Raw genomic sequence first — 20,037 nt, forward strand, 5'->3', positions numbered from 1 at the left:
AGCATAAAAGGCTTCTCCCTCCTTCAAAGAAATCCAGTAAATACAAATTCAACAATATTCCTCTGGCACTACCACTAAAAAGACTTCGTTTTAAGAGACAGACTTTGTCTATCAGCTCTCAGCAACTTCAATTCTCATGCAAGACAACTATCAGGAAGCAACAGAAAGCTAAATGCTAAATTTTGATATCAAAATCGTAAGTCAGGGACAACTACCTTTTCAGAAAGCCACTATCCCAGGGACTTGTTCACCTAATGCTCAACTGTGGGCCCAAATCTGTCAGACCTTCCTTTCAGCAGGCCACTGTAAGTCTCTTGAGTATAAACCAAACGTCAACTAGTAGATAACTGTCAATTATATTTAAATAAAATTAATTTCTAAACATGAAAAAAATCCTAGATATTTCTCCACATTCTAGTAAAAAAATCATCCTAGAGCTGAAGAACAAATACTGAAATGTATACAATACTTTTCTGAATATTTTTAAGAAAGCAATTTCAGAACGTCTATTATAATCAATTTATGATTTTGCCTGAGGCATTTGAAGAGGAGCAAAACAAGGATTCCTTTCCCACTTTGACTAGTTACCTTATCAACCACAAAATGTAAAATCTAAAGAGAAGATTAACTGATTTCTGAAATATGCTAGCTGTCAGTCGTTTTTCAAGAAACTCTCTAAACTGAACCCAAAAGACTGTCATAAAATATACACTAACACAAAACAATACACCTAATTAACACTAAAGCAATACAACACAAGTCAGGAGAATCTCAAAAAAAAGCTAACCAAAATAATCTACTTCAGTAACAAGGAAAAATTACACAATGATGTCTCCAACACAAACAGAAACTGCTCCCATTCACTGCTTGCTTTGACTTCAACATCTATTATCAGGAATGGAGGAGCAGACCCTTACTGAGATGATCATTTCCCTTTCACAGTGTTCATATGCACTAAACAAGATCATGGTGCTTTATTATTATTTTCAGAGAGAAGGCAATTTGAAAATCATTAGTAAGCCAATCCTTTTTCAGACATCATATACACTCTCTCAAAGTCTTCAGCAAGCACCCACACAGATCACTCTGTGCAAGAACGCTGAGGAGACAGGAATTTATGTATTGTCAGCAACACATAAAAATTGGTATTTTCTTCTTTGATAGCTTCTTCAGAAGCAACCAATTTTGTGATGCTGATAGTGGTGAGAATTACAACTCCAGAGGCTCCAAGCAGGAGGCTCTACCGAACTCATCATTAAAGCTTGTTCAGCTTTTCACAAAGGTGAATGCCTTCAGAGTGAAACTTGTCAGTCACTTCTGTGTAAATGGCATTACATCAATGACTCGTGTAAGAACAGAAACATCTTCTCATGATTTTGCTTCTTACTCTGCTATTTTGTTTTCTAAAAGCAAAACAAGAGAACAATGCTTTCCTCCATGCTTTAAGCCAATACAGAGGCACTCTCACAAAAACTACTGTGCAGAGTTACAATTGCACCAATATTATTAGAAGAAAAATGGGCCACTGTGACACATGTACGAAGCTAGCAAGCTGAAATACTAACCTAGATGTTCAGTAACTTTCCCATCTCAGAAGGGAATAACAAGTCTCAGAGGCAAAACATTTTGGAAAAAAAAATACAAAAACAATTGTCTACCCAAAGATGCCCAGAGAGATGACATTTTAATTGTTTATTTTCAGGCAACTGTTCAGTCTGTGTTTAAAATGTCTAAATTGGCATTCAAATTGTGGTGACCACTGTGAGGGGAAAAACCAACAAGAGCAACAACAAAAGAAACCCCAAACCCTGAAGAGCTACCGATGTTAATAAATGGCAGAGGCCAATTTCATTAGTTGCCCCACAAGTGGCATTTGAAGGTCCTCTAAAGCAAGAAGCTACACGAAAATAGAAGATGCTATATGTATCAGAATGTTTATGCAGTTGTGAGATAAATACACTTTAATGAGCACATATTTTAAATCTGATCAGAGCACCTGATCTCACTGAGGCTTCCAGTCATTGTAAGGGCTATCACTCAGAGCCTGACCTCAGCGAGTTCCAGCTACCAGGCCACCAACTGGTTTATTATACCAGTTCCACTGCCACTTTCAGATATTGGTGCCCTCCTCTGGAGCACACTTACACTCTAACACAGCCCAGACTGTAGCATGCATATGTGGATACTTGCATATGTGATCTTATTAGTGTTTATCCAAACTTTGGTAAAGTGATGTGGCTAGTTTCTAACATGTCTTGGAGATTCCATATGCAACGAGGACAGGTAAACTGTTACATTTTTTTTTTCTTATATATCAAGAATTTAAACCATTCCTAACTTTCAGAAATAGTCACCTGAGTTAACTATTGCTGCTTACCACAATGAGCCAGCGGTAAGACAAACCTTGAGAGCCTGAGGAAATGACTCAGATCTCACACTTAGTGCTTCTTCAGTCCCAGGTGACACCTGATTCATCAGCAAATGCACACTATTACTCACCTGGAAATAGGGGAGGTTTTCATGTAGAGCTAATTGCTTCCATTTACATACACCATAAAAAAAGACTGTGATCAGAAAGCGTCTTCAGATGTCCAACATAAGATACATGCTCCATAATATAAATGTTTCATAAGGCTGTTCTCATACCTTTTGAAAAGTATGAACAGATAATCTAATCACTGAATAAGAAAGATGCCATCTGCACTATACATAATCCTGTTCTTCGGAAGCACTTTTTGTTTTGCTGTTTTTTAAAATGGAACAGTTTACAGGGACAGTATTGTTTTAAACAACTGTAGCTACCATTTTCCAAATAAAAAAAGTCAAACAAAGAAACCAAATCTGAGAAATACCAGGCAATAGAAATTTCCAACTGACTGTAAAAATAAACGTCCACCTTCTGTACTACCAAAGTAAAGAAATGTCAGAAGTGATGACAATGACAGACTCATGTGCATGTACAGACAGGAGAAATGGTAATACCAGAAATACGACCACACCTGTGAGCAGCCACCTTATCACTCAGTGAGCCAAAAAGCAAATAGAAACTGACATTTTAAAAGGATGATTCAGTTTACCAGAGTTTGATTCATTAACGTGGTTCTAGTAAAAACCCTGCACACCTTCAGGAGACGAAAGGTATCATGGTGGGGGGAGGCAGGAACAAGCACATATCTGTATCATATTGAAATTCAAGAGCTGTATATTAAAAAAAAAGTTATTTAAATAAGTGCTACTTTTGCACCATTTATAGTCATCATCTGTGCAAGCCCCAAGCTCTGTGGGGTAGATTGGAGCACCACCAGCAAGCACTTCTATTCACTGCCTGGGTCTGTCTCAAACTCCAGGCAGGAACACTTGTTCTTATCTTCTTCAACTTTCGCCTTTTCCTTCAGTGCCTAATTTTCAGATCTTTCCTCTTTTTTAGCTATTTAATGAAAAAAAAAAAAAAAACCAAAAACCTTAGCTTAGCCTGCCAGCATTGCCTTTCTTCCGTGACCACTCAACACTAACTCTGTACTGTTAAGAGTTACTATATACAGGCTGGTATCAATTTGTCAAGTCTTTGTGAAGCTGTGACCAGCGTCCGTCTTTCTAGCAAGGTTTCAAGCAAGCAAGCATCATCGTCCAACTAGAAAGTGCACTTCACGCTGCTTCTCTTTTATGTGGATTCGTCTTGAAAGAAAAAGACCTCATCTCCAGTATTTTTTTAGTCAATTATCCCAAAGTGCAGTACTTTACTGAAGTATAAAAGACTGTCAAAGGTAGGGTACGTTCTGTGCTCAACAGAAACCTCTGCGTCTACAGTGAAGGGGCGATAATGCATTGGTAAAGTGAGAGCCATACTTAATACACAGCATTTCAAATGCATTGGTAAAGTGAGAGCCATACTTAATACATAGCATTTCAAATGCTTAGCTGTTTTTATCTTTTTATTAAAGGCAGATGACAGAACAGTTTTAACAGTAATTGTTCTCCATGGATAGAAGGTGAGTGGGACAGCCTGCTTGGATTTACCAAGGGTAAATGGTATCTGATCAACCTGAGAGTCTCCTGTGATGAAATGACCGATTCCGTGGAGGAGGGGAAAAGCATGATGTCTCATACCCTGACTTTAGTGTGGCCTGTGACACAGCCTCCCATGGTCTGCCACTCTACCCTTATAGTCAAACCTAGAAGATAAGGTTTGGGTAGGCGGAATACGAGGGGTGGGTAATTGGTTGGACCACCAGGCTCAGAGGATTGTGATCAATGGCATGAAGTCCAACTGGCGGTCAGTCAGCAGCCGCATCCCTCAGGGATCAACACTAAGGCCAATATCATTTAATGTCTTTATTAAAGACCCAGATAATAACAAACTGGGGGAACTCATCAGTACGCTGAAAGGCAGAGCTGCTATTCAGAGGGACTTTCACAGGCTACAGAAATAGATTGACAAGAATCTCATGAAGTTCAGATGCAGGGCTTTGCATTTGCCTTTGTTGAAGTGAGATAACCCCATTCACTAGAATCGGCTGGGGGCCAACTGGCCAGCAAGTAGCTTTGTAAAAAAGGTTTTGTTTATTTTTTTGCATCCATTTAAGTTAAATGACTGTAAATGATTGTATTACAGATGTTTGGAACTGATGAGCAGCTCCTGAAGTACATGGCAAAGAAAGGCACTACTAGCAAAAAGATTTAACCCCAGTTCTCCTAAACTTGGGCATTTGAGAGAAAAGATATGCATGAGTCCCTATATAGCAACAAGAAAGGGGTTTGGAAGAACAGGTATGTGCTTAGAGTTCTGATGACAAATTTTCTCCCCTTGTTCTGCTTTGTTTCTTCTATAGACTTTAAAGATACTTTCCTTGGAGTTAATACTGTTGCCAGAGATGACAGCCTCCCAAGGGAAAAGCTGTGGCTAACACAACAGTTTAAAACCACTTGAACAGTCACAGCTGGTCACAGAGAGTTACAGAAAAAGAGTAGCCTGACTGAGCAATGAAGAACTCGGGACTCACCTCTCCCCAGAGGAAAAGGTTTCTGGCCTCAAAACCAAAATGGGTGGACTGTATGAGAGACTACAAAAAAAGCTCAGATACTACAGTGTCTCAAACACAGGCAAAAAAATGCCGTCAAGACAGTACTCTAGAATTATACCCATCAAAAATGTCAAGAGACTTTACAATGCCAGGAACAAAATATATCAATGTACACAGCCTTTACAGTGATGATGTCAGTAGGTTTGGTTTGGGGTTTTTTTTTGTAAATCATCCATAGCAAGAAAAAAAAAAAATCAATTGCCATGAGTGAATAGATTAAGTGAATTTTGCAAGGTTGACAAGTTAGCATACTATCTACATGACAGTAGCAATGCTGGCTACTGAAGAGCCCAGGTAAATAACATTATATCAACTTCCAGCTGTAATGCATTTCTCAGTGATTAACTAATAACATCCTTGGATTCAGCTAAAACAATGTTACAAAAATCCAAGAAACTAACAACTAAATATGCCTGATAGATATTTATGGCACTTCTATAAAAGGACTGTGGTAGTAGTTACTTACCAAAATTTATTTTTGCACATCTTTTACATACACTGACATAACGGTATAATTAATACAAGAACCTCACTGAAATGAAGTTCTACGTAGTTCACGATGAGCAAATCATACAGCCTAATAAGCTCGTGTTACCTTCCCACTGCAATAATTATTCACACACACACCCCCCATCTTCCAAGTATTTGCAGACACAAAGTGGCTTTGTAACAGAGAAATGAGTTAAAAGCTGTAGGACTTCATGACAGTTCAACTGCTCATTTTCATCAGCACATAAATGTCTCCAGCTCACAGCCCTAGTGTAACCTATACTAGGTTTGATCTAAAGGAAAGGTTACTCACTTAAGTAGAATCTTTTTCAATACATAAGCTCCATCTCAAGGCTAGACACACGACCTTTCCAAAGTAACATTCCTTGAAAAGAAATCCTGAGAAAAAACAAATCCTCTGATAATCTCTGTGCAAAATTAGAGGTAAACACAGTTACTAGAGGATACACAGTTCAAGGCAAACTTCTCCTTGTATTATCGGCACCCAAGCTATCCCTGAGTCACAATGGGCTTTTTGTTTGTTTGCCACGCAACCTTCCTCCCCCTGAAGGAAGACAGACATGCAAAAGATACTGATTACATGTGGAAACCTTTATACCTATAGGTAGGTATAGATATAAATACAGACAAATATATCAGGGTCCATAATTATGGTGTGGTATGGAGAGGATGAGGTAGAAGGGGAAAACTAGGTTTCATCTCCTGTCCACAAGACCAGGCTGCGGAGTGACTCCAACTCTTCAAACTACACTGCTGTTGTTTTTCCCCAAGGTTTTGCTCACACATAGCCCACAGCAAATCCCATTACATTAATGTGCAAAATCTATATTAATGCACTACTTGGCTGGCAATTTTAAGTGCACAGACATCATGCAGTTAAAGACTGCATTTCCCTCAGCAACTGTTACTTAGTAACCCTCTGCACATAAATAGAATTTTATGTTACCGTATATGTGTTGTGAAGGCTAAAATCCATGCCTCAATTCTATAGGTAAGCAGGAATTAAAGGAGTCATGCGGGAAACTGTAAATCAAACTTGCACCAGCTACGTTCAACTGCTTCTCTAGGCAGAGAATTTAACTGGAGAGAGAAAATCTATGCATGAACAAAGAGTTATTTTCCACTGCCATTCTCTTGCTGGTATTTCATCATAAAAAAGGAGCAGGTACAACTTCAAAGTTAGTCCTTGGCCAGATTTTCTGGTTTTATTCACATACTGTGCAGTACAGACTTCAAACATAAGCACAACAGACTATGCAAAGCTCTTCACCCTCTCCCCTAGAGGTAGTATAATCCATTGGCTACAAAACTTCTAGGTAGAATTGGTACCGCCAGATCCACAGTCAAAACATTATTAAAAAAAGCTGTGCAAAACAGATCCAGGGCTGAAGAAAACAGATGGAACACGATGGATGTTAAAAAAAAAAAAAAGCAGATTAGAATTCATCAACTCTAAATACAAAAACTTAAATAGCTGTATTGTATTAACTTACACATTTGATCCTTCCCATATACAGGCTACTTGTGAATTGACTGACAGCCTATTCAAGCTGCTTGAATAACTATCAACATGGAACTTCAGAATCACTTTAGAACAAGAGACCGTCTTTTCAGCATTGAACAAATAGGTGGTCTACTGGAAATACCTAGGCATCTTTTAAATTCAGTTCCCTACCATTGCAAAGGACATATTATCATTACTCTGCTTCATCCCATCCTTTGCCTCTAGCACCCCACAGTTTTATCTCCTAAAATGATTTACTGTAACAAAAGTGGATTGTCTTGACACAAAAGCAACTGAGTTACATATATTGCATTTCACAAATATATTCATATGAAGAGGTTACATGTAAACTATAGTTGCAGTTATTACACTGAGTGATTAAGTATAAGCATACAGATAAGCAAACACATTTCATTTGCATTTCTATTAGCAAGTTTACGACCCCTTGGTAGAAAAACAGTCTAGCACATTTTAAGTGCAGCATTCAAATAATCATTTCCCATTTCTTCCTAAGAATTAAAAATAATTATCCTAAAAAAGGATTCTGGAAACTCTAGTGAACCAAAATACTCTCCCCTCAAAATCCTTCCCCCCAACTCTTCTCCTGTGATAAGTAACTCAACAGATACAAGTTCTCTTTGCAAAATCCCAGGGAATCAATCCGTCAAAATACGGGTTCCTACTTGAAGTTTTTTTCCTCCATTGCAACCACATTTCAATACTAACAATGTTGATACAAGCAAGATGTCCTAACTCAGACCAACAAGTCTTTACCCCTGTTAAGCATCAGGCAATTTTTTCTTTTAAGAAAACAAAAACCAGCCAGGAACCATTTCAAGGTTTGAAACTAACCGTGCTAAATTGTGACTAAGAGAAGTCCAGATGCTCAGAGATGTCCTCGAAGTCCTCATTTTCTTAAAGCCACAAGACCCAACGTGGCAGCACAGCAGCAGAATTGAGAACTGAGCAGGAGACTTGGCCAAGTCTTACTCAGCGATTGGGACAATTAACTGGCCATCTGGCTCTCTGCACAGAAGAAAGCAGCTCTGCACCTGCTCAGCCAGCCCACAGTTCGTAGCCTAATTGGTTAAACCAAGCTGCTCAGGGCAAAAAAAACAGAAGAACTTGTCAACTGCTGAGACCAGTGCTCAGAAGCTGGGATCGAAGCCAAGCCCTCCCTGCTCCTGATGGAGCCATCTCCCTTGTGGGCTCCATGTAAGACGTGTTCAGAGGGTCTCCTGTCCCTTATATACAGCAGCAGCAGGCCAAATTAGAAGTGATCAAAGACACACAATATAGTTGATACAAAGTCTATGCGTCAAGCCCCGTAAGCTTCCAAAATATCACAAATCTTTTAATCTCCCATAATCAGGTGACTCAACAGCTGCAATACAGTGTTATTACAGTATTAACTGAATTAGGCTATTGCATTATAAAGTCTCTGCAAAATCGCAGAGTAGAATCTGATGCCTGAAAGATCTTGGAATCCACAGACAGGGACCTTTTGGCCTCCTTTCCCCCAAGCTCCACAGAACTTTCATTTTTAGATGTTTTTGTTGATCCTTATAGGGCCTACATAAGACAAGAACACCAGAGGAAAGGAAAAGGGTGCAAGAGGCAGAAGAGGTACATCAAAGAAATTCCAGAATGGAGTTATGTTCCCTCCCCTCCCAAGAGGATTGCAGGAAAGGAAAACACAAAGCACCGAAGTCAGAACAAGAGGAAAAAGCATCAAAGCTTAATTTTAAAGAGATATTTCACCTATTTTTTCTACTTACCAATACTCTTACTTATAAAGCAAGAAATTAGTTGAAGAAAATATAAAGAAAAACCTCCTCTTAAGAATTGTATTTTCTTGAAATATTGAATTGTAGGGAAAAAAAAATCCCAACATTAAAAGTAATTTGTCAAGTAAATGAATCTGCAAGAATCCTAAGGCTAAATGTTGCAGATCCACATTCTCAGCACCTACAAATCAACGTGCTTCATTTAAGTCAATCTGAATGTAATGGATTACAGCGGTTCAGATCCATCTCAAATGAAATATATTACATAGGTTTTCTCTGAACACAGATTTGATTCTGAAAGAAACTGAAGATTAGCACCACGTCATAGGAGAGAACCTCTTTCTATCAGCAAGTATCCTGCAGCATAAGGCAAGTTACTTCTTTCAGTGGAAAAAACTAAGTTTTAGTCTTCATGAATAAAGCTGTACCTTCATTCAAAGGTACAGCTTTTGACCTAGAATCTCATCTCATGTGACTGAGCTCCAAAAGTAACATCGACCATCCCAAACAGTTTTCTGTGTAGCAGTGTACCAAAGACAAAACAGTTGTTACTTTATGCAGTGGGTCTCACCTACTGCAAGCTCTGAATCCTTTCCTAGAACACTAAGGTATTTTTATCTATGCTAGTGCTAGATATTTGTTAAATACATTAATTACATCCTGAACTGTTACATGCACTGACTTGAGATTCTCAGATTCTCACAGTCTCACATTCGCCAACCTTTCATCTGCCAAGTCTGAAAATACAGGATTGTCTGGAATTTCAGACACTGGGGGTGGGGGGGGCGTGCAAAAAAAAAAGACAGTGATTATTCAGGCTTTATCACTGTGCTCCATAAGGCAAGTTTCATCTGCAGTAGAAAGCTCTGGCTCAACGTTAAGAAAACATTTAGCCTGTAGTTCACGGGGAAGATGAGAATGGATAGCCAGACTCCCCAGGGTGGAAGGCTACTGGTCTTGCCTTTTGAAACTCATATAGCAAGCACATTTGCAGCCATACAGGGATATAAGCCGAGTATCTATACTTGAATATACACTTGCATTTTTATATATATTTTAAATATACACTTGTACTTTTTTTATATATGGATGTGTGCATACATGTATATACATGCACACAAGGAATTAAAGCGGGATTTAAAGTTTTTGCACACAGTTCCACTTCACATTGACAAATTTTAGCTACATTTCCCCAAAAGAATTCTTTTGTTTTCTGCATAAAACAGATTCTTTAACAGGTACAAGGTATAAAAGCAAAAAAGCCACACAACTTTATAACAAAACAGTATATAAATGACAGTGATAGTTGGTCATAAAAATAACAGGAGATAGTTTTGATTTTCAGCTTTCAAATATTGGCAATGGCACTGCTGGATTTCTTTGTAAAGCAACGTACTGTGGTAGGCTGGGCTAGTTGGGACAGATAAAGAGAAAGCTGGCTGGAAGAGAAAGCCATTTTTCAAGTAGACATGTCAGAAAAGTGCAAGTTTTCTCTCTTTTCTTCTATGGTGTTCCCACCTTCCTGATCAGACTGCCTGTTAGTTAGCCATCTCTTCACTGTTTCTGAGCAGTGTTAGCAATTAAGTATTATTTCTAATGCCTCAGAAAAATCAAAACATAGCACTGAATTTATACTGCATCAGAGATGGAGATGCTGGCAGAAAGTAGTGTGCAGAAAGAAACTGGGTGTAAGAAGGAGTAGAAGGAACATAAAGAAAGGAAGGAAGAGGGGGGGTGTGAAAGGCTAGGAAAATGTGCTAGACATGTAAGTCAGTTATGACCACAAAACCAAAATAAATAAATAAATCACCCAGATTTCAACGTAACAGTCTCGAATAGTACCTTTTAACTGAGACGTTTCCAGTATATTGGGATTTCCGTAACTCATCTGCAAACCTCAGCACTACCAGACAGTGAATCTAGTCCTGAAGCTCTTACACAGTAAGGGAATAACTGAGGACCCAAAAATGTTGACTATTGTTTTGGTAATAAGTGACTTGTTTAAGGACAGATCTCATCAATGATAGACTTGCTAAGATTTCTGGCTCTTAAGTCTTCTCTGGCTTTTGAGCTGCACAGACTTCATGAGCAAGCCGAGTGCCCTCCTGCCTCTGATTTCATCTTTCAGTTCTAGCTAAGTCCAGCTACACCAACCTGAATGTCACTCTGTGTCAAAAATGCAGGGTTTCCATTATTGCCTCTTGATTACAACCGAAGCTCAGAAGTCCCCCTAATCATCCAGGTTAAGTGGTTTTCAGCTCTATGCAAATTTTGATATTTTTATGGCCACATCCACGGGATGCTGCACTGAAAGATCAGATTGGTTTTAAGAGTGAGCCTTATCTCAGCAATCAAGAATTAAGTCATATTACTCTGCTTAAAAGTTTTTTCAATTTCCTTTTGCAAAAAACTTTGTTTTTCCTCCAGCAAATGCTACCTAAGTATTTCCATCAACTTAAAGCAGCGGGCATGAGAAAGTTAAGTAAAAAGGAAAAACATTCTGTGACATTTTAGCTCACAGTGGAAAAAATCAGTTTTTGAACTGTAGCTGCAGACAAGTTAAATTTACTCAGTGTACAAATAACTGCAATTACGTAAGAAATTAATCTTCAGCTTCTGAAGTGCAAAAAGAAGCTACTGTTAAAGTGATTATTTGGGAAAGTGCTGTATCCTTTTCCTTCCGATGTCCATTTCACACTTGCTGAATTTACAAGTGAAAGCAAGATTCAACTCGCCTTAGAAATGTGGAACTCCTCTTTTCTCATGGCAGAACATTTAGCATCAGACCTGAGCAGAGCTGGGGTTTTGCCTTTGTACCAATGCATAGTGTAAAACCATGTCTCGCAACTAGTTACGCTGACCTAGCTGCACAGTCAGTTACATTATCAGAAATACAAGCGTGTGAAACTGAGAATTAAAATAAAACATGGCCCCCGCACTCTTCTTCCCAGCTACTGCCCAGGAGCATCAAAGACAACAGAACTAGCATCAGGGGAAAATGATGAGGACAAACTTCAAAATGCACTTTTACTGGGGTTTAATACTTTAATAAGTGCTACAGGACAGATTTACCAGTCACTATCTTAGATACCAGAGATTCTGCTGTGGTTTGACCCTGGGTACCCATAGGTAAAGCTTGGAAATCTAATACGGAGAATGCACTTCACTGTAACTGATTTCACAGATGTAACTGCATTCTAAGGTAACATACTACTGCAAAAGTTTTTTTAGGCTCTTCTCAAACATAACTAATGGAAATTCTAGTTTGTTACTTTGACCTATCTCACACACTTTCAGAGCAGGTGATACAAAGTATCGTTGCATGCTGATCTATGACCACCTCAACAGTAAAAGCGTAAAAAGGTTTTGTGACGAAGGAAGAAGATACTGCTCCCTTTCAGGATCTCCACGTCACTTATTGCTTCCTCAAGATTAAAGATATAAACAGCTTCGCCTCCATTTTTCTGGCGTGAAGACGCTAAGGAATGTTCTCAGGCTGAAGTATGGGCTGACTCTTATTAGAAAAGCCATCTCTGCAACTAGAACAGTTCACAAAGAATCGGCAGTGCATCACACCCCTGTTCTTCCAACTCCTTGCTAATTTAAGTGGTACTGTCATTAAACTCATTTGACAGGACATTTATCTAGTCCTATATCAAAGCTAACAAGAAGGGAACTATAAGAAACTATACAACAACAGCATGGCGTCTGAAGCACGAGACCTTACAGAGTACAGAGTGTACTTCCCTCTTCTAGTCAGTTCTGCAGGCTGAGGGTGGGAGAACAAAGCCCAAGACCCTACCTCCTCCCCAGCCAAAACCACAGCGACTGCGCCTCTTCCTTTTACACCATGCAAGCTCAACCAGCTCAAGACCTAAATCAAGAAACATAAGTACTTAGCAGTTGTGTGCACAACAGAAAAACATGTTATCAACTTATTTCATGTAACCTTTACCTACGTGTTTACTCATGTTTTCACTGAAACGCAGATCTAGTGACATTCTGCCAAGATTATACAATTCAGGCAACTCCTTATACGCTAGCAGCAGGTGCTGTGGCACTGACCAGAACTTGCTCCTCACTCACATCTGCCTTGCCTCCCACCTTTAACTCTTCCACCAGTTGCTCTGCACAGAAGCCTCGCTGTATACACCTTCAGTGGCCTTCACATACATGCAACAAAGGGAAACAGGGAAGGGTAAAAGTACCAGCTCTGATCCAGGGACAGTTTATCTTCCACATACTTACGATGAGCTTAGCATATTTTAGACACTAGAAAGATTACATATTATAACTACAATTGACCCTATTAAATTCAGCACCTGAAGAGTTTAATGAACAGTCAACTATTCAAACACGTGACTTGGATTTAGACACATAAATTGTTCCCTTTAACTTTATAGCAGAGCTACTTGCCTACTTAAACATTAGACCTAGACTTCCAATACCATACTGCATGATGGTCTTAAGGTTAATTTTTGAGGACAGATGTCATAGCTACCGCATACTTGCCATTCTCAGAGGCTTCAAACAGTACAGTCATTTCTGTATCGCTATGATATCACCTCACCAGCTCAAGCACATTAGTGCCTGAAGGCTCCGCTCAAGGTCTCCAAGCACTACTATTAATACAGAATGACACTGCATCTTTCCCAACAAACAATCCAGTTAGACAGCACAAAGGTTAAGAAATGAAATAGGAGGATAGAGCAAGCACAGAAGGATTTGCTCAAGGCCAAATCTAGGCTCATGGCAGAATCTGAAGAAAACAGACGACTATCAAATTGAACTGGTCTCACTTAACCTGACTGCCCAGAACTTCCCTTCACACTCTAGAAAGGGATTTGTCTCTTCCAAAAGCAGCACTTCCTCGTACCAGGCACCGGATTAAACAGACACTGGCTGGTCATGAGAATTTCTACAGCGTGTAACCTGTAACACTGGCTGGTGAAAATGCTCGTCAAATCTCTCACAAAAAATGTTGGTGCTCTCAACATTTTAAAAAGTTTTTCTCTAGTTTTCCTTTGCCTTCAGAAAGATACTGGCTTGAGAGGGAGTGTTTTAATCAACATATCAAATTACAAAGAATACACCACTATAGCCCCTGTGCTCTTTTATTGCTTTACAGCAAAAGGTAAAACTGAGAAAACACACAATTGTACCAGAAAATAAAATAGTGCTGTACAACTTTGTAGGGGGAAAAAAGTGAAAAGGCTGCACTCTGATTCATTTGTTTGGTAATAAGACTATTTATTTAAACGTAATAAAATGCAATGCCACATCTGATTTTCTTTTTTGTTTGAGGTTTTTTGTTTGGGTGGGGTTTTATGGGGGGGGGTGGTGTTTGGTTTTGTTTGGTTGGTTTTTTTAACAGAAAAGCATATCCCAGACTTCAAAATCCACATAATCCGTATGTCAAGTATCCCTCAAACGGTAAGTATTAAAAAATAAACTTCTATCTTACAAAAATAACACTTCAGAACAATTAATAAAGCAAATAAAATTACTTCATCTGGTGGTTTGTGTTTTTTTTTTTTCCTCCTTTTCTTTTCTTGATACTTTATGATGCATACTGAGAGGAAGCACCTGGTAAAAACCACACATAGGGTTCAGGTCTGTAAGCAGTCTCAACCATGAGAGGTAGGGCATCAGATGAGATCAGTGTGAAAACCCTTTTGCTTGCAGACCGTTGAGCGTCTATGAGGTGAACAATACAACTACTGTACTGAGCCAGCCATCTTCAGAATTTCACCTCCCTCTCCTCAGGGAGAGCCAGAAAACTTTCTGTCAATGTTATTAGGAATAAGGCTGTGCAAGGTGCAAATTTCTGAACATCAGCAAGACAACTGAGGAAAAAAGAGGAGAGAAAACAGAATCTCCTCAGAAGCAGCATAGAAACCATCTGATTTATTGATATATGCTCACCACAGCAACTTAGCTTGAACTAACTAAGCCGAGTTCTCCTTAAACACTGAGAACCAGTTTATTAAAATTGTCAAAATTTTAATTAGTTTAATATTAGTTTATTAAAATTGTCAAAAAAACCACTACAAAACACATTATAGAATCTAGGTACATACATAGGGCAATTAAAGGCAAGATTTTTCATAAGCTTACTACACAGCAAAACTTGGTCATTGTTAACAGACAGCTTTTAGTTCAAACAAAACATTAAATTGTAGACCGAGTGCCGTATCATCTCTACATCTGTTTTCAAATTTGGCCTGTGAGAAAGCAATATACTGTGGCAATTTACATTTCCTAAAGTTTTTCAGACTTAGCTATCAGAGGTAGCAATTGGTTTTGGTTCCTTAGCGTTTCTTTACAGCACACCCCAAGTATGTCAAGGACATGAAATTTTCCAGTATTTCCAATAATCTAACATGTTCCAGGCCTAAGTTTCTTAAGCAATCCCTTGACATGGCAGGGCAGTGGGTTTTGATCTTTTATTATAGGTCACAAGCTTGGTTTCCAGCTCCCCACAGTACTATGTGACCTGAGACACATGGAAACCAGGCTCCGTGGCCCTGGTGTATTTGGTAGTTGCTGTGGAATAGATGGGACAATGATGGAAACCTTCCTTCCAACCCCATCTTCCCGAACAATCAGTGAAGTTAAGGGACAGTTTTGACAGGTACCAAGAAGGTTCAACAATTCTGGGATGGCAATATACATGCTGAGCAGAATTCTCTGAGAGAGACAATCAAAATGGAGAGCAGCAGAGAACTGCGCTATTGTAATACTTACTGGCAGCTTTAGCAAAGAGCACGTGGCACTTCGTAGCTTAATGGTGCCAAATTAACACAGATCAACTACAACTCCAAACAAGGACCAATAAAACTGCAGTCATCTACTCTTTCTACTCTTCTACATTTTGCTCTCCGAGAACTTAAACTCAGGGCATGAAGGACAGCCTATTCTTTTGTTATTGTTGTTCTTAGATATATTTATGTAAGTTTAAACCCAAGTATAAGAACAAAGATAAACAAAATAAATGCTTACACATTTACTAATGCATTAAGCAGACTGCAAAGTCTAATATCATCCAAAGTAAAAAGAAAGCAGACAGATTGCTGGGTTCATTGAATAGTTTTTATGTATCTCACAAAACCATAAAAAAATGCAGATCTATTAAATACAAGAGAAAAATCTGACAGAAATGAGATGGAGTATGTTATTGTTTTGAGTAAAATGTGAGGGTTTTGTAAATATTTTCAGCGTTATTTACCTCAAATAGACCAACTATTTTTCAAAGCATCCAATTAATTTCACAGTATCTCATTATTTAGTAAATAATCACTGTAGCTTGGCATATTTATAAATCAAGAGAAGAAAAATATTTTGAAAGAAGTATCACAGCACGGGAAGCCATCTTGTTGTCTTTTGCATATTTCCCAATTTGAAAGCATCTTGGTGTCATGTTAGACATTTGATGAAATAATTGCTTTCCAGATCTGTAATTTTGTAATTCAAATATGCAAATTTACTGAAAGTAAAGCAAAGCTAGATGCCAACTCAAAAAAAAACCCAAAACAACAAAAAACCCTATAGTAATTGCTATATTACAGGACATTTATTGGACAACCAAGAGTTACGATTGCTACAGTTTGGCAACAGTCTCTCTAATGTCACTATACATAAAACAGCCATCTGGAGAACTGGTCTATCAGTTCAGGAGCCAGTAGAGTGTGCAGCAAATTTGATATCACAGGTTCAAAGCAGCTGCCTAGAATTATGTTGTTCTTTGGTACTGTATTTTTGGGAAAGGAAATATAGTAAACAGCCTGAAGTTACAAGTAATGAATTTTAGGAAGAACCTTAATGAGATGTTAGCCTTTTTCATTGCAGTTCTATTGCTAAGAGCAAGGAGAGGCAGTTCAGCATTTCCACTGTAGTCTCTGTAAGCCTTCAGCAATTGTCTCCCATACCACACTAGAAGACTGGTGGGAAAACAGTTCTAATTTACAGCTATATTGAATGACAAAAAAAAGCAGCTACTTCAGCTTAAAAAAAAAAAAAAAAGTATATGACATATGGTTACTACTGCCGGTAAGAACTTTAATGCTGCCTGCAAGAACTGAATCTGATTTTAAATCTGTGGCCTTATCATTTCTTGTGACATGATTACTGTCTTACACGCATAAAGGGAGATTTTGATCAAGCATTGCCTATTTTAAAGTTTAGGGGTTTGGTGTTTTGGTTTTTTGTCACTCTAGAAGGATGAGTGACGGACAGAAGATATTACTACAGAAATAAGTTCCCCCTTCAAAAATATTTTAGGTAAATGAATATTAGTTTGATTGCAGAATCAAGTATTCTCTATGAATTAATTAGGAATAAGAAGGAATTAAAAAAATTGCAGCAATCCATTTCCTTGTAGACCTGTCTTACACACTAAGTGCAAGATTCATGGCCACTTGACTCTTGCTCACCACTGCAAACTTGCACCTATTGCATAGCTGCTACAGTTTGAAGAATCTTCTCCTTTTTGAGGCCACACGTGCCCAACAACTTACTCACCTGTCACCCAGATGCATCAGACACACGTGATCCCACAGCAGGAGAAGAGTTATGATGTGTTTTTCTAACCAAATTTTGTCCTCAAAAACCAAAGCAGGGGATACGTAGTGCACAATAGCCCATCAAGCTCTGTATACCTGCTGTATCACACCTGCACGATCTCACACCCTTGGTCAGAAACGATCAAAGTATTTGGCTAAATACATCTGTTTGGTGCATTTGACTTTGCTGGATCTGCACAATGGAGTTTTCTAGAGGGGAAGTCTACAAGACCAGTCACTACAGACCACAACTTTGGACTCATACTATTGTTTGTACTGAAACTTTGGGCCAAAAAAACATTTTGCAAAATACTGCACAAACACAAAACAAAAACATATGTAGCCAGTTGTCCTCTTTTCCTGCTGTTTTCTCCTTATTCCTTCCAGTATGCTTATGGATTTTCCTAAAGGAGATGGCGAAGAACCGTATGGATTATATAATGGAATAATAACTACATGAATTCTAGTTTGTATACCTTTTAGGGATAGCTGCTTATCTGCCACAGCAATGCAAAATACCCGCATTCCTCCAGATAAAGCATAGAACTAGCTGTTTACATCATCTGTCCAATGCAAAGGGCAATAGCTTTATACAGCGTGGGCTCAGGCTGTAAACTGTTATTTTTGGGTGGGGATGGGTGGAGGGAAGTTAGCAATAGCTAGCAGCAAGAAGCATCTTTTTTTTATATATAGAAAGATGTCTTTTTTTAAGATACGTGTGAATTCTCTTCCGGTACAATGTAGAAAACAAATAAACAAGATATTATCACAAGGCAGGCAGAATACCACATTATGTGCAAAATACACAACAGTGTCAGCGGAGGCTTAGAAAGCAAATACTAACTTTTAATGAACATTTTGACAGTTCTCATCTTTTTTTTTCTGGGGAGGAGATTTTTGAAGCTGTATCTCCTCAGACTGACAATCTTTTCCTTTAGAATTCTCTTATTTTATGTGTTCCTATATAATTTCTTTCTTACGGATAAAGCCAATGACTGCCCAAATGGAAAGCTCTCAACACGCAGAACATAATTCAGCTCACTGGCTCTTTAAAAATGTCTGCAATATCCTGCTTCTAAGGCTCATTTCATTCATTTCTACCATGACTGAGAAGCTTTTTTTAATCAGCTGTGGATCTGACACAGGAAAACATCATATCTCTCATTAAATCCAGCGCAGCAAAATCCTGGTTTGGCCACATCTCATTGGACCCTCTTTAAAAAAGGTGGTCATTTCATAGTGACAACTACAAAATAGTAATGGTGAACGTGGTCTGGTAAACACACTAATGTACTAAAAAAAAAATTATATATTTCATAACATACATATTTCTGAAGTAGCCTTGCCTCTTCAATTTTCTACACTTACCTTGGTAGACTTGTCAGCGCTATGTTCTCGTTTTCCTACATGGTTCCCCATGATGGATCACCAGAACTTCAAATTCTGAAAAGATAAAACCAAAACGGTATTTTTGAAACCAATACATTATTACATATACATAATACAAATTAGTTTTTCATCTGACACAGAACAAAGAGATAGTTCTCATACAATAAGCATTTTTACAGTCCAAGGTAAGATCTGTGAAAAATCCTAAGGGGGGGGGGGGGGGGGGGAGGGGGAAGCTTATCTGTTCTCTTTTGCAAATCTAAGCAATACCAGAAAGCTTTCAAAAAAAAAAAAAAAAAAAAAAAGACATAAACAGAGGAGGAAAAGTAAGGTGTTTATTGTGAAATTTGCACAGAAAACAAAACTAGATTAGAAATTAGGTAGAGGCCCTGTCTTTCAATATTATGTTTATAATACCAAAACAGTGTAATATGTATCAAATGATCTGTAACTACAAATTTCCATAAAAGATCAAGTAAATTCTTTCAAATTCACATTTGCCATTATATAAACAGCAATTACTGAAAAAAAAAAAAAAGCACCACACTAAACTGCTAACAATTTGCTGTGGAGGTGAGAACAGATATGTTCTTTACAGCCCACACTTTCATGACAAGCATATAAGAAAGGAATGCCAACTCTTTCTTTGTATTTTCTGGCTCATCCTGTTGTATCTCAGCTTTAACAGAGCTTATGTAGGTTAAACCACAACACTCAAATTTCAGCTTTTAGCATACACTCGTGGTTATATTACATATTTCTTCTCATAGAAGCATGTGTTTGTATAGGATCTTATACACAGCTGCTGCCTTCAGCCAATTTAAACGCAATGCAAGGTAGCATTTAAAGTCCTGAAACTTAAAACTACACGCAAAAGAAGTTTCAAGTGGACTTTTTCCTCTCAGAATTATGAACTGAACTTTCAGTAATAAAGTTCAATTTCTGGTGCTAACAGTAACACTTCATTACTCTGCAATAAACAGAGGTTATACCATAAAAACCTTAGCATCAGAAACCCTGGCACAACACTCTCGCTATCAGAGGGCTAAGTTATTTCATTAAGCATAATCTTATGAAAAGGCTTGGGAGAAAAGGACAACCAGACCTTTGCTGTGATAGAAAATGCATGAAGTAAAACAACAGGCTATTAACCAGTTACACTCGGTAGAACATACAACTACAGTTATAACGCCAGCTACACGGGG

The 20,037-nt window shown here is 38.3% G+C and overlaps 1 protein-coding gene across 2 annotated transcripts in view; it reads right to left on the reverse strand.

The window, feature by feature from the left end:
- The window catches only part of MBP (myelin basic protein), a 125,037-nt gene that overhangs the window by 75,820 nt on the left and 29,180 nt on the right, over positions 1–20,037 (reverse strand). For both annotated transcript variants that reach the window (XM_076330106.1, XM_076330104.1), the window contains exon 2: positions 18,812–18,886. In XM_076330106.1, the coding sequence (XP_076186221.1) occupies positions 18,812–18,862 (51 nt within the window). In that variant the 5' untranslated portion in view covers positions 18,863–18,886. The remainder of the gene's footprint in view (positions 1–18,811; positions 18,887–20,037) is intronic.

The sequence above is a fragment of the Aptenodytes patagonicus genome, chromosome 2 (assembly GCF_965638725.1).
Source record: "Aptenodytes patagonicus chromosome 2, bAptPat1.pri.cur, whole genome shotgun sequence".
Classification (NCBI taxonomy): Eukaryota; Metazoa; Chordata; class Aves; order Sphenisciformes; family Spheniscidae; genus Aptenodytes; species Aptenodytes patagonicus.